This window comes from Candoia aspera, chromosome 1 (genome assembly GCF_035149785.1).
Source record: "Candoia aspera isolate rCanAsp1 chromosome 1, rCanAsp1.hap2, whole genome shotgun sequence".
Classification (NCBI taxonomy): domain Eukaryota; kingdom Metazoa; phylum Chordata; class Lepidosauria; order Squamata; family Boidae; genus Candoia; species Candoia aspera.
Window position 1 is genome coordinate 136,492,353 of NC_086153.1, and position 22,065 is coordinate 136,514,417.

The following is a 22,065-nucleotide window of genomic DNA, read 5'->3' on the forward strand; positions in this document are numbered from 1 at the left end:
ATGTATGTGTGTTGTAATGTTGTACTGCTTTGGCTTTGTTATGTTAATTTAAACTCTTCCAGTTAAATACAAATATTAAGGAGTTTGAATCTGTAAATGTTTATGATGTATAAAAGGATTGCACATATTTGTTGGAGTAAAAATGGGGTGTACGTTTGGACACAGGAGGGATTTCTTACAGAATCAATAAAATTTAATGTTTGCCTACTGATTGTGTAACTAGCTTATTTTAGATTGTGTAGCAATAACCCTTTTAAAACACCACAGATTCTTTAGGTCTGCTGAGCAGCAAAACCGTCCAAAAAGTAAGACTGGTTTATTTTCACAATTTTTTCTTGAAATACTGTGGCAAAAGTTTGACAGTTAAGAATGTGTGTGTCTCTATATGTACAAGAATATTAGTTCCTTACCTGGTCAATAGATTATGAAGAGGCCCTATTTAATAGTACTGAATGATTACCCAGATCACCCATTTGTTTCTTGGTTGAATTTGATTGTACTAGCTTCCACATCTGAACAATTCCTTATATGGGTTGTACTAATTCCTGCAGTAATGTGATTCGTTATTTCTCACTTGCAACTTTGGGGAGATCTTGTTTGGGTATATAACCAGGTAATAAGAAATTATTACAAAATTAATCTTATTAAAATAAAAATAAAAATCCTCAACCCAGCAGGCGTGTAACAGAATCTGTCTCCTCATACTTCATTAACTGATTAAACAGGAATTGGACAATGAGGATATAATGGTTGTTTAATGGAGAAAAAAACACTGTTTCTTTCTAGAAATAAAGCTCTAGACTAGATTTTTCAGTCTTCATAAATGACTCAGACTGAGAACAGTGAAGATTGTGGGTAGGGTATTATTTGCAAACTATATTTAAGTTTTCCTTAGTGAATAGGTAGACTGCAAAGAGCCGTGACAGGATTTTCACTTCTGTTTCAGCATTCTTGCCCCAATATGTGGTGGTGGTGTGATGATGATGATGAATGAACCATATTCTGGGAGGAAAGGAAGGAATTACTTAAATAAATCCATTTCTATTAGTGAAGTTGTTCTACCTAGAATTATCTTAAGATCTAAACCATTGTAAATAGTGTATTGTTTTCACACTAAGTAATCAACTAAAATAACACAATTCAGATTTCTTTAATTTATTTCTTAGGGTTTAAAGAAGTAAAAAAATGAACATGTAGCAGGGAGATAATTGTTTACTTCTGTTATTTTCTAAAGTCCTTATATATTTCAATTTTATCTTTTGAAGAAAAAAATGGCTGTTCATCTCAAGGAAAAAATATCTAATATTTTACCTGACTTTCTATATTTGAATGATTTAGGATGCGACTCCACTGGAGGAAAGGTATGCTTAGTGCAATTCATTAAAACAAGTGTGATTTAGAAAAATAGGAATGTCATACCCTCACTCATAATTTTCCACACATTAAAGCAGTAATAGGCAACTCAGTAGCATCCAGATGTTTTGGATTTCAGCTCCCATGTGCTGGAGGACGCATGGCAAAGAGCAACAGTAAAGGAATGTTGGACTAAAACATCTCATGGACACTCAGTTGCCTACCCTGCCTTAAAGAGATGAAATAGCTATTTTGATATTGGAGCCTGTTCATTTGAAAGTATTCAATATAAGTAACAATAACAATGAATTGTTGGTTCCAGAAAGCATTTTCAAATAGTGCTATATAAAACAGGACACAGCTCATGCCTGAAAGTTTATAATCTACCAAACAAATCCTATAACATGCACATATAGACTCATGATTTAAAAAAAAAAATCAGAATGTGCACACATTCACCATAGAAAGATGATATTGAAAACATACAAGTAATAATAAATATTGCTCTTTGTTTATAGACTACATTTGGCCCTTCATACTTTGCAGAAGCAAAAAAGAGGAAAGGATGTGCCAAGGGACCAGATTAGCTACTATTCTAGTTAACTCCAATGCTATATGTAAAATAAAATTAGTAATCATTTTTGCAACTGCTGTTATAATTCATATTTTGTTTTATTTTTATAAAGATTTTATTTGCAACAGATGATTTCTTTGCTCCTGCAGAAAATCTCTTGAAGGTATGCTCTTTTCTGGAGTATGAATGGGCTGTGGTAAAGGTTATTAGAGAAAGTTAATAAAAATCAGAAATCATATTTCAGGCGGTTATACATTCTTCATTCCTCAAGCAGCTGGTATGAGGACTAGCTTCTTTCTTGGGCAATCCAAAGGAAAGCAATGTAGGGATTAGCTTCTTTGGGATGAAATGGTATTGGAGAATTATGGTAGTTCAATATATTTCTATAATGAGCATGTAGTACTCCTTCATGTGAGGCACAATTGTTGAGTCTGAAAGGGGCCTATGTGTACAGGATTGTACTTCCATGCAAAGAGAAACTGTAATCAATTGTCTCATGGAAGAAAAGCCTTTGTATATGCATTGGTTTTCTTTAGATCGATGCCCAAAAGCTAGAATATATATGGAAGCACTGAAAAGTCTCATTTCAATGTTTATTAACTGTTAGGCAGTGAGGGGTTTTACTCTTAGGGAAATAAGATTTCTATAACTTTCAGAGTCTGTGAACTTGCTCAGAATACTGTAAGATGTTACTTTGTCATCTTTGGTCCTGGATGGGGTTGCACTGCACCCGGTGTGTAATCTGGGGGTCCTCCTAGACTCACGGCTCCTGCTCAAAGAGCAGGTGGCAGCTGTGGCCAGGAGGGCCTTTGTGCAATTTCATGTTGTGCTTCAGTTACGCCCCTTCCTGGATTGGGAAGCCCTTTGAATGGTCACTCATGCCCTTGTTATCTCCCATGTAGACTATTGCAATGCGCTTTACATGGGGCTACCCTTGAAGAGTATCCGGAAACTACAGCTGGTCCAGAACGCGGCCGCGTGGGCTATCTTTGGTGCCCCTAGAAGGGCACATGTAACACCTTTGCTGCGCGAGCTGCACTGGGTTCCAGTTTGCTTCTGGGTCCAACTCAAGGTGTTGGTTATCACCTTTAAAGCCCTACATGGCATGGGCCTCTGGACTGCCTCTTCCCCATTACATTAACCCGTCCCACCTGATCATGCAGAGAGGGCATGTTGTGGACCCTGTCAGTAAGAGAATTTCGTCTGCTGTGGTCCAGGAGGCGGGCCTTCTCTGCAGTAGGTCCCACGGTCTGGAACATCTTGCCCCAGGAGGTGAGGTTAGCCCCTTTGCTCCTGGCCTTCTGGAAGAATTTGAAGACCTAGCTCTGCCACCTGGCTTGGGGCAGGGAGGGGAGTCATCATGTTTGGGGATGGCCAGTGCCCTAGAGTGCTCATCACATACAAAGACTGAGTTATTATCTGCCATTTGGATTCTATTTTTATCTATAATTATTGTTTACTTGTAACTGTTTTTTAAATATTGTATTTTTAAATATTGTAATTTTATTGTATATTTCTTGTTTTATTGATTATTGTTGTAAACCGCCCAGAGTCCCTCTGGTGGGAGGAGATGGGTGGTGACAAAGTCCCGGATATGGAAAAGCCATTAACCCACAGCCACTCCGTCTTACCAGGGTTCAGCTGAAGCCTGTTGTTCCCCATCCATACCCCTACTGCCCCCAGATACTGAGAGAGGGTGGTCACAGCATCACTTACCTCACCCAGGATGGAGATATACAATTGAGTATCATCAGCATATTGATGATACCTCATCCCATGGTGATGGATGATCTCAACCAGTGGTTTCATGTAGATATTAAAAAGGAGCAAAGAGAGAACCGAACCCTGCGGCACCCCACAAAGGAGGGGCTGAGGGTCAGACCTCTCGCTCCCTATCCCGACCGATTGGGACCGGCCCTGGAGGAAGGAGGTGAACCAGCATAGAACCACGCCACCCACCCCCAACTCCCTGAGCCACCCCAAAAGGATACCATGGCCAATGGTATCGAAAGCCGCCGAGAGTCAAGAAGAGCAAGGATGGATGCACTGCCACAATCCCACTCCCGCCAGAGATCATCCACAAGTGCAATCAATGCTGTTTCCGTCCCATATCTGGGCCTGAAACCTGACTGAAAGAGGTCTAGATAATCCATTTCATCCAGAACCCTCTGGAGCTGCAATACTACCACCTTCTCAACCACTTTCCCCAAAAAGGGGAGGAGGGAGACTGGACAAAAATTGTCCAGTATAGTATGATAGTTGTCATGAGTGCCGTTGAGCTAAAGTCATCAGCGCAATGGCACACATGACAATGACAAGGAAATAAGTGAAGGGGCACAAGTTAAGTAGCCATCAACCCACAACGACTAACGGCTAACAAACAATAGCTAAACGGATCACGGAGCCACCCAAGCCATCAGCGGCAATACAACGGGGATCGCCCAGCTGAAAGCAATCAGCAGAAGAATGGAAACCTGAGGATGGGCGATCCTGGAAACCCTCAACCAACGGCAGGGCAACGCATGGGACAAAGGGGGGTGACGTGACCGTGAGCGAGGGGGCGCTGACCGGCGCGGGGTATTTAAACCCCGCACCGGCGCGCTCCTGTCACTCTCAGCTTTTTTCTACCAACGTTGTACCTGCCCTGAAATAAACCAGAACCTGATTTGCAAACCAGTGTCTGAACGTTATTCAGAGGTAGGCAGCGCATGACATAAAGCTGAGAGTCATAAACTCAGCCTCGCCGAGCCCCACCGGACGACAACGAGCCGCGGGAGGAGTAGACGGCGAGAAGACCAGCAAGATGAGGCCGGAACGGCGCGGGCAAGGAGGGCGAGCCGCGCGGCAAGAGACAGAGGAGGACCGACCGAGGCCAGAGGCACCGCGGACTCCCGGAGCCATGGACGTCCACCCCACCCGACCCGAGCCTCAGCTCCAACCCCAAGGGGAGATGGCGACGGAGGCAACCCGACCGCGGGAGGGAGCAGCACGACTTCCGAAACCAGCGGAGGACCCCGCGCCCCACATCGCACCCCAGCAACGGGCGTGGAGCGACAGCCCCACGGTGCTCAACACGGAGGAGGACGACGGAGACACCCATCAGACGGAGGAGGAAGCGGACCCGCGGCGGAGGGACGATGAACCCCACCGGCAACCCACCCCCGAGGACGCGCCAACGGAACCGGCCCCAGCGGCGGCGTGGGCTGTGGACGAGGAGGCACGAGCTGAACTCGCGGCCATGCGGGCTCAGCTGACGGAACTCCGGACCATGCTCCAGGCGCTTATGCCCCCCGCGCCACCCAACGACGTCCCCGCACAAGCCCACACCCCGAGCGAAGCACCGAACCCACACGGGCCAGCGGAGAGCCAGCAGACGGCACAGGCGGCCGACACCACACCCCGGGAAGCGAGAGGCGGGGCCGCACAAAACGCCCGGGCCCCAAAGGACTTCCCCATCTTCTTCGATGGGACCCCCTCAAAACTCTCGTTTTTCGTGACCAACGCTAGGGAGTTCATGGGGAGGCACGGACACTCCTATGACTCCGAGGCCGACAAGATCGCCGCCGTGGCGATCAAACTCCAAGACAGGGCGGCGGACTGGTACGTCCAACTGTACGAGTCCAGCTCCCCCGCCCTCGCCACCTTCCCTGCTTTCATCAAAGAGATGAAAAACTACTTCGAAGACCCCCTAGCTAAAGTACGGGCGAAAAGCGCACTCCAGAGACTTAAACAGGGCACACGCACGGTCCCTGACTACGCCCTGGAGTTCAAAGCCCTCGCGGGAAAGGTCTGCGACTGGTCTGAGACCACCCTGCTGGAAATCTTCAAAAGGGGGCTCAACCGCGACGTTCTCCAATGGGCCCTCTACCGCGACGACCCAGAAACGTTACACGGGTGGATCCACCTCGCGGGGAAAGCCGAACACGCGCACCGCACCTTCCTTATGACAACCACGGAAGACACAAACTATGTCGGGAAAAAGGTACCCGCACCACACGGGGGGATGGCCGGCCCCATATACCCAAAAAAGAAGTTCAACCGGGAGCCCTGCGGGAGGTGTGGCAAATTAGGGCACAAGACGGCGGATTGCTTCGCCAACCGACCGCCGACCAGCGCGCCCAAGCCCGCCCCGAAAATTAGCCCCAAACCACCCAACCCGGGGCCGCCCCCTCACCGCCGAATGACCGTGGCCACAGCGACACCGGAAGAGGGCTGGGACGCTTACTGGGGGGAAGAGGACAATACCGACCCCGACCAGCCGGCGGGAAATGCTCCCCGCTTGCTCTGAGACGCGTGGCGAGGCAGGCGGTGGGACAGCAACGCGGACCACCTCAACGAAACGACAAAAGCTCCGTAATATTGGCAGCAATTCAACTCTCTGCCGGCAACGGAGCCACCACGGCCGCGGCACTAGTGGACTCGGGGTGCTCAAAAAACCTCATCCACCCCGACCTAGTCGCCAAACTCGACCTCCGCTGCTTCCCCCTCCCCACGCCGCTGGCATTCCACCAGCTGGACGGCTCTACAGCGGGAGGGAAACCAGCCACGCTACAAACCAAGCCGGTCACCCTGCAAATGGGCACTCACACCGAGCGCACATCGTTCGTAGTCACGCCCATCGGACGGCCCATTGCAGTCCTGGGGATGCCATGGCTCGCGAAAAACAACCCGCGGATCAACTGGGCGACCCGCACCTTCACATTCGGCGACGGCGAGTATCGAGCACCAGTACCAGCTGGCAAAAGCAACCCCACGGTAGGACGAGCGGAGGCGACCACACAAGACAACGCCGCTACCACAGCAGACCTACCAGAACAATACGCCGACTTCTCCGAGGTCTTCGGAGAGGCAGAGGCAGACCAACTACCCCCCCACCGCAAGACGGATTGCCGGATCGACCTACTGCCCGACGTCCCCCTACCTAGACCAAAGATCTATTCGATGACCCCGAAGGAGATGGCAACCCTCCGGGAGTTCATCGATAAAAACCTAGACAGGGGATTCATAGAGCCAGCATGCTCACCGGTCGGAGCCCCCGTCTTATTCCGGGAGAAGAAAGACGGGACCCTACGGCTCTGCACCGACTACCGGGGCCTAAACGCGGCTTCCCTGTCCAACAAATACCCCTTACCCCTGGTGAAGGACATGCTCGCCCACCTGTCCACGGGCAAAGTCTTTTCCAAATTGGACCTTCGCGAGGCGTACTATCGCATCCGAATCAGGGAGGGGGATGAATGGAAGACGGCGTTTAACTGCCCCCTAGGCGCTTTCCAGTACAAGGTACTGCCCTTCGGACTCGCGGGGGCCCCTGGGGTGTTCATGCAGCTCATCAATGAGGTACTGCATGAACATCTGTTTAAAGGGGTCCTGGTCTACATCGACGACGTCCTCATTTACACAAAAACACACGAGGAACACGTAACCTTAGTCAGGCAAGTCCTCGACAAGCTCAGAAGGGCGCAGCTCTATGCAAAGCCTACAAAGTGCGAGTTTCACAAAGAGCGCCTAGACTATTTGGGGTATCGAATCTCCGGGGACGGCATCGAAATGGACCCCGCAAAAGTCGAAGCGGTGCTAAACTGGGAGCGGCCCCGCAACAGACGGCAACTACAGAGCTTCCTGGGATTCGCGAATTTCTACAGGTCCTTCGCCCGGGGGTTCGCTGAGATAGCCCTCCCCTTAACGGACCTCCTCAAAACCAAAGGGGTGGGGGACACCCGACGCGCCAAGAACCCAGGCACAGTGCTGAATTGGACTCCCGCGTGCCAGACCGCATTCGACAAGCTGAAAGCGCTGTTCACGACGGAGCCAATCCTCGCGCACCCGGACCCAGAACGGCCGTTCGTGGTCCAAGCCGACGCCTCAGACTTCTCCCTGGGAGCCATCCTGCTACAAAAAGACTCCACGGGGCTCCTGAAACCATGCGCCTACCTGTCAAGGAAGTTCTCCGAGACAGAGAGGCGATGGCACGTCTGGGAGAAAGAAGCCTTCGCGGTGAAATCGGCACTAGAGACATGGCGACACCTACTCGAGGGAGCCACCCAACCATTCGAGGTCTGGACGGACCACCGGAACCTCGAGGCCCTACGAACGCCTAGACGCCTTAGCCCAAAACAGGTCCGATGGGCCCAATTCTTCAGCCGCTTTGATTTCCAGCTGAAGTTCATGCCGGGCAAGAAGAACTTCCTGGCCGACGCCCTCTCCCGGCTGCCCCAAGACGAAGAGCCCGCCCCAGACACCATTGGGACGGTCCTATCCGCCTCGCAACTGGGGATGGCCGTGACCACCCGAAGCGGCGCACGGAGGCAGCTCGACGCTACGGCGCAGCCGACGGCGGGACAACCGGCGACGGAAAGAAGCCAACCGCAACTACCAGGGGGAATGCGCACGGACCTCGCCGCCGCCCTCAAAACCGACCCCTGGTTCCTGGCAAACCCCGACAAGGTAACGATGGCGCAAGACCTGGCATGGGGGGAAGGCAGAATCTACGTCCCGGACTCGCAACGCCAGGCGATCTTGCATAGGTCACACGACGCCAAGCAAGCGGGACACTTTGGGTTCCTCAAGACCCTACACCTAACACGGCGCCAATTCTGGTGGCCCGCGCTCAGGCGAGACGTAAAAACCTACGTGGCGTCCTGCCCAACGTGCGCTAGGGCCAAACGGGCACCAGGCAAACCCGCGAGGCTATTGCAACGGGTGGCAGAACCCTCCCGCCCATGGGAGGAAATCTCTATGGATTTTATAGTGGACCTCCCACCCAGCCAGAAGAAAACGGCCATTTGGGTGGTGAAGGACTACTTCTCAAAGCAGGCCCACTTCATCCCCTGCACGTCGGTCCCATCCTCACAACAACTAGCCAAACTCTTCCTCATCCACGTGTACAGGCTACACGGATGTCCCGCACGTGTGGTGACCGACAGGGGCACACAGTTCACCTCCAAATTCTGGCGGGCCTTCCTGAAGCTGACGGGGACCCAACAGGCCCTATCTACGGCTTGGCATCCGCAGACGGACGGAGCCACTGAGGTTCTTAATGGCACCTTAGAGCAATTTATACGATCATATACGAACTACCACCAAGACGACTGGGCTGAACTGCTCCCGTTCGCCGAAGTCGCATACAACAACGCCGTCCACACGAGCACGGGGAAAACCCCGTTCGAAGTAGTCTCGGGGCGCGACTTCGTCCCCATACCGGAGCTACCTCAACCCCCGGAACCCCAGGTGGACGCCAGCGACTGGGGACGGAAGATCGCGGAAGCATGGCCAGTAATCACGGCGGCGCTGAAGGAGGCACAGGCTGCTTACAAAGAGCAGGCCGACAAGCACCGGCGCCAACAACCGACGTTCCAGGCGGGGGATATGGCCTATCTCTCCACCAAGTTCCTAAAGTCAACCCAACCCTCGAAAAAACTGGGGCCTAAGTACATCGGGCCGTTCCGAGTCACGCAAATAGTGAACCCGGTAGCAATACGCCTGGACCTGCCACACAACCTCCGGAGACTCCACCCGGTGTTCCATACCAGCCTCCTAAAACCGGCAACCACCTCCCGATGGCACCCAAGCACGCCACAGCCCGCACCGCTAATGATCGACGGGCAACACCACTTCGAGATAAGGGACATCCTCGACTCCCGCAAGCAACGAGGAACTCTACACTATCTGGTCAGGTGGAAACACTTCCCCCACCCGGAATGGGTGGCGGCGCACAACGTTAACGCGCCTGACCTGACCAGAGCATTTCACCGGGCATACCCCGACAAACCGCAACCAAGGTCAGCAAAACCAACCCCCCCCCCGCAGGCCCCCCCCGCCTCCCGTGCCCCAAGGGAAAGGGCCCCCCCCAAGCCCGCGGGGTGGTGACAAACGATCGCCAGCACCCTCCCCCCGCCCCCCGGCCGGCAAGCAAGTCAACAGGGCAACCTGGGGGCAACGCCCAGGAGACACAACAAAGGCGACGCACTCTAAATAAGAAAAGAAGGGCCCTACCTGGAGCTGAGAAGCACCCGACCAGCCACGCCTCTCGCCTCGCCGAACTGAGCCAAACAAACAGGGTGTGGTTGGAGCATGCGCACGCCAGGTCAGAACCCGAGCATGCGCACCATGGACACACCCTGGGAAGGCACGTGGTAGAGGGAGGAGCAAAGGGAGGGGCGACAACTACTCCGGCGGGAACTTTGAAAAAAAAATGTGGCGTTTTGACAGCTCCACGGGGAAAACCAAGAAAACCGGGGGAGAACACTATTCGAAAAGGGGGCAGTATGTCATGAGTGCCGTTGAGCTAAAGTCATCAGCGCAATGGCACACATGACAATGACAAGGAAATAAGTGAAGGGGCACAAGTTAAGTAGCCATCAACCCACAACGACTAACGGCTAACAAACAATAGCTAAACGGATCACGGAGCCACCCAAGCCATCAGCGGCAATACAACAGGGATCGCCCAGCTGAAAGCAATCAGCAGAAGAATGGAAACCTGAGGATGGGCGATCCTGGAAACCCTCAACCAACGGCAGGGCAACGCATGGGACAAAGGGGGGTGACGTGACCGTGAGCGAGGGGGCGCTGACCGGCGCGGGGTATTTAAACCCCGCACCGGCGCGCTCCTGTCACTCTCAGCTTTTTTCTACCAACGTTGTACCTGCCCTGAAATAAACCAGAACCTGATTTGCAAACCAGTGTCTGAACGTTATTCAGAGGTAGGCAGCGCATGACATAGTGACAAATTTGATAAAAAAAATAAATAAAACAAAACCAATTTTAGCCATCTTCATTGATTATGTTTCTCTAGAAACAAAGTCCAGAATTTCATGCTGATCTGTTCACTGATTATGGGAAATGGAGAGATGGATGGGAGACCAGGAGAAAGCGTATTCCAGGTAACACAGGGGAGAAGAACTGCTGCTCAGAATCTTCGTTAGAAAATTTCATAGCTATTAAGAATATATTATCTCTATTTCCTCTCCCCACCACCCCCAAGGTAATACCTGAAGGTGTGCTTTCAGGGCCCTTAAACTGTCCTTAGTCTCTGTTTTTATCCATTGCTAGTTGACGTTATGCAGCAATCCACATGTTCCTTGACAGCAATTATTGTGCACATTCACACTGATAAAGAAATTATTCCAGGAAAACACATTAATAGAATAATTGTGTGGGAGGAGAACAATTTGCAAACAATAGATTAGATCACCTTGAATTTAAAAGAACTAAAACCCAAAGTATTTCTTATCCATCATATATTTATGTTTAGTCATGGGTAGAAACAACCACATGCTGTTCCATTTAAGTACTCTCAAAATGATATTCTTAAATGGACCAAGATGTTTGTGAGCAATCTTTGAGAAGGTTCTACCAACTTCTAATGCATATTAGTAAACCATCACCATACACTAAATGGATTGTTTTGTTCACCTTCACCTTTTTCTCCCTTGAGGATGTCCAGACTTTATTATCTGTTTTATATTTGGGAGTAATTAGAAACATTACACACAACTAGATTTTGGCACTTGGGAAATGCTTCAACAATTGAACATTTTCCACAGACACATGATTCTGCTATTACTTAAAAAAGAAAAACAGATAGATGTGTATAGCATTCAAAAACTCCAGTCTTAAGCGCTGCCATGCATTATAGTTTGACTTTTGTCTGTGTCACCTTTCTTGGTTCTACTAAATTCATACTTATAAGTTTCTTGAATCTTTATTAACAATATTTGGTGGAGCCCTACTTTTTCTTTCTTAAAGTATGTCTTTGAATTTTAGGTCATGATTGGTGCATCATTCAGTTGGGAATGCCAGGCATGATTTGTGGGTTTGACGCAGACACATCTTATTTAGCTGGCAACTGTGCTCCACGGATATCAATTCAAGCTGCTTGTCTGAAATCAGGTAATTAGGTTATTCCACAGATAACAGAAGGCTTGTGCAAAGGTGCTCCTTACTATGGCTGCTGCCTGTGAATCCACTGGCAGATGAACATCAAGGAGGATTCCCAGGTTGCAAACCTGTTCTTGAGGAGGAGGGGAAGACAACCCTATCCCAAACTGGCTGAATCTCAATTTTTGAGTCCATTTTCCTATTTACCAATAGCACCTCCATCTGTCTGGTTTCAGTTTTAACTATTTCTGTCTCATCCAGCTCATTATTAAACTTAGACAACATCCAAGATAACAGCTGCTTTTTTGGAATTGGATGGTAAACAGTAAAGACCTGGGTATCATCATCATACTGATATCCCACTCCAAAACCCCAGCTGATCTCCCCCAGTAGTTCTTTTGTAGATGTTGAAAAATATAGGGAAAAAGATGGAATCCTGTGGGAAACCATCCATCAGTGATTTAGACATTGAAGGATAGTCCACCAGCAACACCTTTTTGGCAGAACCTGACAGGATAGACAGGAACCATTGTAAAATGGTCCTTAAGATCCAATCCTATCAGATAGCAGTAAGGGAGAACAGGGGGTCTTCTGCTCTTAGTTCTTTGTTCCTGCAGAATGATCACTTCAGGGGATTGGAGAACTGGGGCAAGGTAGCTATTTCCCCTCTTCTACCCCCCCCCCCCTTCATCTGCAACCCACGGCAAGAGTGCAGGGGAAGGAGGAGGAAAGTAGATATTTTTGGCAGCAGTTCTCCCATTCTGTGGATCACTCTGTGGGATTGGAAAACCCACACCAAAAAGACTTCTTCCCCCCCACTCACACACATACACTCTACCACAGTGTACAGCAGCTGAAGAGTCACTTCATCCCACTACCCTTCACCCAGAAGGAAGGGAAAGCGGTTGGAGGCATCTACTTAAGTGCCATGCCCTGAGGTTAAGTGGCCCTAGCCATCTTCAGATTAAGCACCAAACTCCCTGTTCTGCAGGGGATGGGTGGACAGCCACCCCACTTTTCCCTCCTTTGACAGTTCTTCAATCCCACAGACCACCATAGGATAGGCACACTGGTGAATAAAGAGATGTTTCTTGCCCCCTTCCCCTTCTCTTGCTACTTGGCAGCCTGGATATTTGTTTTCAGGTCTGGCAAGATTGGCAGGGAGAAATGGGAGAGATGGCTCTTTCCTACTACAGGAGAGCCTTGCTTCTCCTGATACCAAAAGGAAAATGGTCCTGGAAAACAGTGGCTAGGGATCAAAGGGTGTGTGCGTGCCCCCAGCAGCATCAGCTGGCCAACAGAAGCGAGGCAGGTCCCCACTCCTAACCTCGCCTCAGTCTGAGGTGCCACAGACAGTCCAAACTACAAGGTTTATTTTGGCAGAAGATGGAAGATACCACCACAGGAATTGAAGGAAAATATGAGTGCAAGATGGGTCAGGTAAGTGGAAACCAAAGTCATTGGTTTATATCTTCTGGAAAGACTTAGCAATATATCTTCCTGCTGCAATCTGTTAGCAATCTGTGCAGAAGAACCCTAAATCTTCTCCCTAAATCTGCTACTAATCCAAAGACTGGACACATTTGTCTTTTTTTACTTTTTCCATCTGTGGTTATTGGTATTAATGGGGGAAGCAGTTGGGTTTCTGAAAGAAAATATCAACTTCCTTTCCTGCATGGAATGGCCCCAGTCTAAATCAGGATCCCCTGCAGCAGTTATTAAAGTGGAGATTCCTTTGGGCATCTTCAGCATCACATGTAATTTGATACTCAGTCTTTCTACAACAAACCCATTCTTGGCAGCATAATATAAGAAAATATGGCAGGGAGCCATTTTCAGTATGTTATGCTGTGGGCAGAAGGACCTGGATTTTGACAGAGTGGTCTTTTATATTTCTCTTTGGGTGTGTTTTCTTTCCAGAAGAGGTACCACCACTGCCCGCAAGAGGGTACCGAATAGGAACTACAGCTTCAGAGGAAGAGTTGGAGGCTGCTAAAGAGGTACTGTGACTCCTGACCAGAAGAAACACTAGATAAAGTACTGTACAGCACTTCCTTCTTTTTTGCTTGGCTATGGCTCCAATTTTTCTCATCCCCCCTTTCCTCAATTGTAATCTCTGTGGAGTTCTGAGCACCCTTTGCCGAGTTTAAGGACAATAATGGGCATGTTTCACTCTCCTAGCAATTCACACAGGGGATAGTACAACATAAAGCTGGAAAAATAGACACCAAATTCAAGTGTCTCTCATTCCGCTGGAAAGAAGTGTGACGCAGACTTAATCGCTCTCGTCATGTCTTCCCTTCCGTGAGTTCATTCTCTGCACAGAAGGGGGATGATGCTGAAGCAAGCTCATGCCCTGAAATTGCCTCTGAGTGGATGAATGCATAAGAGTCCACACGTACACATGTAAACTTGTAGATGTCCCTTTACAGACTGTGCACTGGACTTTCTGATCTCAGCAATGGGGTTAACAGAAAATTTGAGATTTGTCAAAGAAATTTGACAACGGGCACAGCCTCATTTTCAAACACATAAAAAGAACTGTGCTAAAATTTTTGTCTAAGGAATGACTGTTTCACCAGAACATTATCTACAGTACAGTACAAGCTCAAAACATTCAAGAAGATTAAAACTTTGTTTTTTGTAGAAGCTATAGTGATTCTTTTCTTTAAGAAGGTTTGGTTGCCTGTATTTTTCATAATTCTAGTTTCAATATTGCTTTCTGCCAATTTATTTGGGACGATCCCAAAGCCCTGCAAAGTTCTGATTCTTCTATATATTCCTTTTAAAAAATGATAGCATTACCAGTCATCCCATCTTACACTAGGAAGGCCATATTTCCAACAAGTTTCAGGTTAATGTTGGAGGAGCGATCAATTTCGCACTGAGTTTAAGCATTCTCAGTAAATCCTTTTGTAAAAAGGCTTTTTGTATTTTATAGCTTTCTTGGTTTAGCTTGTTGATCAGTGAAACTTTTTGACAAGTTAAATGTATGCAGGACTGTATAGTAAAATTCATCATTCTTTAATTACTACAGCTTCAAGCCAGGCTCCAATAATGTAATAAAATAATTTTCTAATATATCGTAATACTACCTTGCTCCTATTAGTTATTGTTCTTTTAAAAAAAGAATGATAATAATATTAGAACTTCTGTGCCTCAATCTTCAGAGATAATAAAAAGTTTAGGTAGTACTGTTCCTATATTTATGATATTCTCAAAACCATTTTGAAATCTTTAAAACTGATCAATAAACACAGATGCACTGCCATTTGAATCACTTAAATATATATATATATATTTGAAACAATAATGGCAAAACAAAAAGCTAAAATATATAGGATTGACTTATTAGTTCAATTATATTAAAATAATCCTAAATAAAGTCATTGACCTGAAGACAAATAAGTAACGCTTATTTTCAGATAAAGTCAGATGAATGGACTGCTTTGGTTCCTATATCAGAAATAAAATCGGGAAATCTTGATACTGGCCATAACTATTTTTTTGTGAATTCAAAGCAAAGATGGACTCATCTAAGACTTAACTTATATCCAGGTAAGACCTATGTAATGTGTGAATCAAAAGGCATTTGGCTCTGTTTCATTCAGTCCTATTCATGCACAGTGTTCATGAAAAACATAATTATGAGCACTAAAAAGAAATAAAAATCTTCCTTTAGGTTGAAGTTTTAGATTAAAGTTTCCTTTATTTTACACTTATGTGTGTGATCTTGTACATAGACATATAAATATGTCTTGCTCTTAGACAAAACTGCTGGGATGATAATTCCTACCTTACTATGAGATGTTTAATGGAATTTTGAATAAAATGGAACAGAGCGTATGTCTGTGTTCTTAACAAAATTATGAATAGGTGGATCTCTTTTCTGTAATTATGAAATAATTGGTTCTGTCTGTATATTATATTTTCAGTAATAAACCAGTAATAGAATTTTAATTTTAATGTCAAATCCATGTAAATTTATTACCTGTAATTATTATTGATTATAAAACTATTCAATTAAGCATCATGAAGATTAAACATATTTAAATGGAAATTTACATAAATCCTAAAAGGTAATATAATGTATACAAATGTTTGTATTAGTTGCAAGAGATGTCAAGTAAATTGATCTCCTGCATAGCCAGTGTATTTTCTAGTACTTTCTTTCAGACTATGGTTTCCTATAAAGGGCTGTTATGCACAAATGTTATCAACTCTTTGCATTAGTGGAACTATTAGGATGGTTCATATGGGTGTTCTGTAGTTGCATTCTGCAGTGGGATCCTTGGCTTGATGACATGTGCAAGACTGAACTTAATGATGCCATTTCATTTTCCAGAATGGTATCATGGATGCTTTGATTTACTCTAATGTAAACTTAGATTTCATCTAATCAGTACACTGATTAATGAATGCAGTTGAATTCTATTGTAGTATTTATCTCAAGTATTTGTGTATTTAATTTTATTTATTTATCATATTTTTATTACCGCCCATCTCCCCCACTTGGGGGATCCTGGGCAGTTCACAATAAAACAATTTAAAATCCAATAAAATCAGAATAATATCAGTAATCAATAAATATAAATATAAAATATAATGAAATCCAAGTAACGGCAGATCTAATTCCACCCAAAGGGGGCAAGACCGATCCCGGCAGGACTAAGGAACTAACCAACCCCAAGAGTGGCTCTTCCTCTCCCCACTCCAAGCATGGTAACAAAACCAGGTCTTCAATGGTTTCCTGAAGTCCAGAAGGGAGGAGGCTAACCTCACTTTCAGGGGAAGGATGTTCCAGAGGGCGGGAGCTACTGCAGAGCAGGCCCACCTTCTGGATCCCGCCACAAGGAATTCTCTTAGTGACAGGTCCGCAGCATGCCCTCTCTGCATGACTGGGTGGGCTGGGTAGATGTAACGGGGATGAGACAGTCCATTAGGTAACCTGGCCCCATGCCATGTAGGGCTTTAAAGGTGATAACCAACACCTTGAATTGGACCCAGAAGCAAACTGGAACCCAATGCAGCTCGCGGAGCAAGGGAGTAATATGTGCTGATCTTGAAGCACCTAAAATCGCCCGTGTGGCTGCATTCTGGACCAGCTGCAGCTTCTGGATACTCTTCAAGGGTAGCCCCATGTAGAGCGCATTACAGTAATCTATATGGGAGATGACCAGGGCATGAGTGACCGTTCGAAGGGCCTCTCACTCCAGGAAGGGGCGTAACTGGTGCACAACACAAAGTTGCGCAAAGGCCCTTCTGGCCATGACTGCCACCTGCTCTTCGAAAAGGAGTCGTGAGTCCAAGAGGACCCCCAAGTTATGCACTGGCTCTGTCTGGGGCAGTGCAACCCCATCCAGAACCAAAGATGGCAAATTCCTAGGAGCTGTTAACCCACAGCCACTCCATCTTACCAGGGTTCAGCTGAAGCTTAATGTAGTTTTATCTTTTTTTTTTTGTATTTTTTACAGTATATTGTTAGCTGTCTTGAGAATTTTATAAAGGGAAAACTCAGACATGAACTGAATATTTTTCTTTTCTTGCAGATGGTGGAATTGCACGTTTAAAAGTATATGGTACAATATTGAAAGACTGGTCATTTTGTGGCCTGAATCACTTGAATGACTTGGTAGCAACAATGAATGGAGGAATTTGTATTGGATATAGTGATGCTCAGCTGGGTCACCCCCAAAATATCATAGGCAAGAGCAAGAATGGACATTGTTGAAGGCTATTATTTAGATTTCATTTTATGCAACTATTACAGCATGGTATTACCATAAAATCAAATCATGAAAACCATTCCTCAAAGCACTGGTGTCGTTGTTCACACACCTAGTACATTAAATAAAACATTTATTTATGTTAATTCAGTTTGTGTTTGGCTCCCAGTAAACACAGTTGAAATGAATAGGTTCTGGGCAGAGGTAATATTTGGTTAATTCATTCTGTTTTTTCTGAAAAAGACAATTACTTTGCTAAGCATGACTTCTCTGATTGTTTAAAAATGACTTCTCCAGTTTATAAATGTACTAAAAAAGCAAGACTGAACATGTTGGATATAAATGTTTAGATACATTTTTTCATGCTCTTCAATTTCTTTGAAGACATTCAGGTTCCATCTGAGAACGATTTGTGGTGGTGTTTTTAAACAAATATTTACAAGTTGCAATTGCAAATACAGAAGTTGACCATGGGGAAAATGTGGAAGATCCATACCATACTAAGCTCAACTTTCCTAAGTCAGCAGGTCTTTGTAGGAATCAAAGTCTAACATATTCGGGGAGCACCAGATTGGAGAGGCTGTACAAGCCATTTACAGAAAAGGAGTTACCAAAAATATGACAATTGTGGGATCCTCATGCTTTTCAATATAGCTTTTTATCACCAACTTTAAAACACACTAAAATACATTGTCATGCAAAATGAAAGTGTAGAAAGCATAAAATAGAGCGAAAATCATATCTAAATGAAAGACTGTGTTAGAGAAATGCAGCTAAATAAGGTGCTAATACACATCCTTAATATATATATCAATCAAGTATAATTTGACATTAAACCAATTTCTAAGACTATATTTATATTTTGATTAACAAAAACCTGCTTCTGATTAATTATCCAACATTTACATAGAAATAGAAAAGTTTGTTTTAAGATGTTGTTTTATGATTCATGCTTATTATGATCTAAAACCAAAGGCACGACTTCAACTAGCCTAGGTAAACATTTGACACACTGGATAAAATGTTTGATTATTTTTGTAAGCAATTTCTGCCATATCTCAAAAAATACCTTTCAAATTCATGCAGTTTCAAAAGATCCATCATATGGGCAATTTAATGCAGAGAAATCCATAGCCTCCTCGGATATGCAGAGCTAATGGCATGCTCTTCAGTATCTAGAAACAGGAAAGCAGAATTCTTCTGTAAAAGTTTCTGCCACATTTATTTAGATGCAAGTTTAATTAGACTAAATGGTAATCAATTGATCACAACCTATATAAGTAACCAGTTAAGATTGATGCCTCTGTTAAATGAAGAAAAAGTATCTCCCTACCAAACAAATTAAAATAATTGCAGATGGTGAGCAAACTTTCAGGCCCAAAATGGCATTTCTGTAAAATAGTCTGGCTCAAATCTTATGAGATTGCCAAATCCTGGACAACCGTGGCAATTTTATCTCAGAATTGTATACAATATTTAAGAATGTCAAAAACTGGCAAGATTTCATCAATTTTTTAATTCTTAAAAACATTTAATTTAATGTTATCAAATTGTGGGTGCTATTCAGGTAGATGGTGAACCTTGACAACTGCAACTACTGTGTTGCTGACCCCTAGTTTACACTGTTGAATTCTTTTGTATTGGTATAGGAATAGGAAAAGCAAAGTCCATGAAAGATGGATGGGAAACAGGAAGAAATTTGGAAAGACCACCAATTTTAAAAGTAAGAATTTGTCAGTTACAAATCAAACCTTATTTCTAAATACAGTTTTCAAATGACAGGATACTGATCTCAAAAGCAAAAGAATATGCAACATCTAGCATTCTTTACCTCTTTGTCAGTACATTTTTCCTAATATTTTTCAAGTATCTCTGCTTCAATTATATACAGTAATGAATGAATTATGATGTATACATAGACCAGAGTATTAGAAACAGGAAGTGTTTTATATACTACTTCATTTTAGGTGAAAACATGTCTTTGAAAATGCACAAATGTATTTTCTGCAAGTGCCATGGGTATTGGTCTTTCTATCTGCATGGTGGGATCTGTTTTGCTGGCTAATCAGTGTAATAGAACTTATCTAGAAATTGGCTTAAGTTGGTAGAATAAAATGGGAGGAAGAACAAGTCTGCCATCTTGAGCTTCTGGAGGAAACTTGGAATGTAAATGGCAAACTAATATAAATTAATAAATCATATATAAGGCACAAATCTGTTGAGCCATATCATTAGATTGCATAAGGAGAGGATATGCCTGCAGGTGTAAGCAAATTGTGCTTCTTGTTCCCTGAATTAAAAAAAAATGAGGAAGAAATCCTCCTCTAAATAAAAGTCTTCCTTTTTATTCCAGGCTGATGACAAGGGAATGCTCCTCATACAAGGAAGTGAATGGGCAATCTTTAGACTGGGTCGTTCAGGCACAATAACTCACGTAGAAATAGATACCAGTCATTTTAAAGGTAAATTATGTGCCAGTGTCAAGGATCTTCTAAATGCCTTCTACATGGAGAAGTTCATTACTATCCCAAAAATATTTTTTTCCTGAAAAGGAGGCACGAACCCATTTTGGCATCTTTTGTTAAAATTTAGCGATTTTATTATGTTAAGTTAAACATTACCCAATAGTTCAGCTTTCGTTGTTACCCCTTGTAACATTCATTACCCAATAGTTCAGCTTTCAAAATAACAAGGATCATTCTATAACTCATATATTATCTAATCCATGTTTCTTTCAAGTAAATGTAACTGTATTCATTGTGGCTTACCCTAAATGTCTTAGGTTTACTGCCTTAAACTACAATCCTATGTCTACCAGATATAAATGCTGCTCAGAATAGTACTCAGAAAAATAGCTCTACGTATCTTTAACTAATAGGTAACTTTCCAGACACTTTCAAACTTGAAGCCTGTGTGCTGACCATTCAAGAAGAAAAAGACTGTATAGTACAAAAATGGGCCTTCCAGCAGGGTTTAAAATGGCATGTTCTGCTGCCTGCAACAAAGGTAAGATTGGGAAATCTGAATCAAGGTGAATACATCTATCTTTTAATATTTTTGTAGGGTGGAAATATAAGCACTTTATTATAACAGCTACAACTGAGAAATGCTATAATTTGTAATAGAAAATGCATAGTAAATTTACCATATATTTCTTTCCACAGCTGAATCCCCATAAGCGTCATTTTTTTGCTGGAACTTCCATACAAACACTGAATGTGTTTACTCATGTGAGACTCAGTATTGCTCCTGATGGGGGTGTAAGTAGGCTGCGTCTCTGGGGTTTTGCACGGGCTCTGCCAGATGAGAACAAAAATATATTTTAAAAACTTTGCAGAATTTAGACCACTTATACAAAGCTGAATACATAAACAAATATTTATGCATTCACTGAATTATTCAGTATTCAACAGTTACTGATTCAACAGTTTGTTACAGTAATGGCACAATATCTTTATCAAAATAAAAGAAATATTTCCCAGTTGGTTTTCTGATGTTTATGATTAATGATTATATTAAGTAAATATAAGAGGAAAGACATGAAGTTATAACCATGTAATAAAATGCTTTTTTCTAAAGTGTCGGTATGTAGTGAAAATAAGTTTGAATTGTTGATAATATATTAAAACCTAATGTATCATTTTTAAGATATATTATGTTTGAGAAAATCCAGTATATATAATAGTACATGGTATCATTTATGCAGGCTTTATAATGTGAATCTATTTTTGGAAGTAATTTTTACAAATCTGAAAACAAGTACTCTCAGGAACAGTGTATAGCGTAAAAGTATTTCTGAAAATACTAATTTTATCAAAACCAAATGTAAAATTATCACCATGTGATGAATATTACACAGCATGTTTGGATTTTGTGTACTGAAGTCATTATTTTATTAATTCTTTTTCTCAGAATTGAAATTTTGACTCTTAATTCTCTTCTCACTGAAAATGTTTTTTTTATGAATTAAAATGTAATAAATCATTTATGCTTCTGATTGTATATACATGCAAACATAATATGTTGTGCTTCAATTTATTTCAGAGTCAGGCACTGGAGAGCCCATAGGCACCAATATGTCGTTTGCCTCTACCTTTCTTGGCATTGGCCAGATTCCTGTCTCACCTAATTTTTAAAATATTCTTTTAATTGAAGAAAATGGAAAGCTCTACTGTCCAGGAGGGAGGGAAATTTAAAATGGAGCAGTCAGCAACAGTCTGAGCCATTCCCCAAGTACAAATTGAACTGAATTAAAATGAATTGAATAAATAAATAGACTCTCCCACAGGGATTCTTTGGGGGATTTTTTTCTTCAGCAGCACTTGGATAGATCTAACCCATTTTTAACTCAATCTTTTTTTCTCCTTCCAACACCAAATTTGGTCTTGTTCTCTTCAGCTTCCAAAGCCTTATCCTGCTGATGGACAAACAGACAGGGTTCTAGGCCTTTTGATAAAATGTCTTTCCTTTCCAACAACCCACTGGGTTGGAACAGAAAAAGAACTTATACTGTTTCCCACTTACTACTTTCTG

At 44.1% G+C, this 22,065-nt stretch overlaps 1 protein-coding gene across 2 annotated transcripts; it reads left to right on the forward strand.

Annotated features, from left to right (window-relative positions):
• The first annotated feature begins 276 nt into the window (after positions 1–276).
• Positions 277–21,712, forward strand: ALLC (allantoicase). Of its 2 annotated transcripts, none has more exons than XM_063314143.1 (12): positions 277–305; positions 1,266–1,361; positions 2,040–2,090; positions 10,722–10,809; positions 11,693–11,818; positions 13,727–13,806; positions 15,232–15,364; positions 17,356–17,511; positions 19,182–19,255; positions 19,886–19,994; positions 20,411–20,538; positions 20,697–21,538. In XM_063314143.1, exons 2-12 carry the CDS (start codon positions 1,272–1,274, stop codon positions 20,856–20,858), a joined length of 1,197 nt encoding a protein of 398 aa, XP_063170213.1. In that variant the 5' UTR covers positions 277–305; positions 1,266–1,271; the 3' UTR covers positions 20,859–21,538. The 2 variants fall into 2 exon arrangements, with proteins under 2 accessions (XP_063170213.1, XP_063170222.1); XM_063314152.1 differs by lacking the exon at positions 277–305 and adding an exon at positions 21,577–21,712 and having other exon boundaries at positions 1,122–1,361; positions 20,697–20,792.
• Positions 21,713–22,065: the final 353 nt, after the last annotated feature.

What these genes read in the sequence shown, in the direction of transcription:
- ALLC (XM_063314143.1), top strand. Translation starts at nt 1,272, where the DNA reads ATGGCTGTTCATCTCAAGGAAAAAATATCTAATATTTTACCTGACTTT. An exon ending in AGTTGGAGGCTGCTAAAGAG is followed by an intron (nt 13,807 to 15,231) that starts GTACTGTGACTC and finishes GCTTATTTTCAG; the next exon opens with ATAAAGTCAGATGAATGGAC. An exon ending in AGATACCAGTCATTTTAAAG is followed by an intron (nt 19,995 to 20,410) that starts GTAAATTATGTG and finishes TTTAACTAATAG; the next exon opens with GTAACTTTCCAGACACTTTC.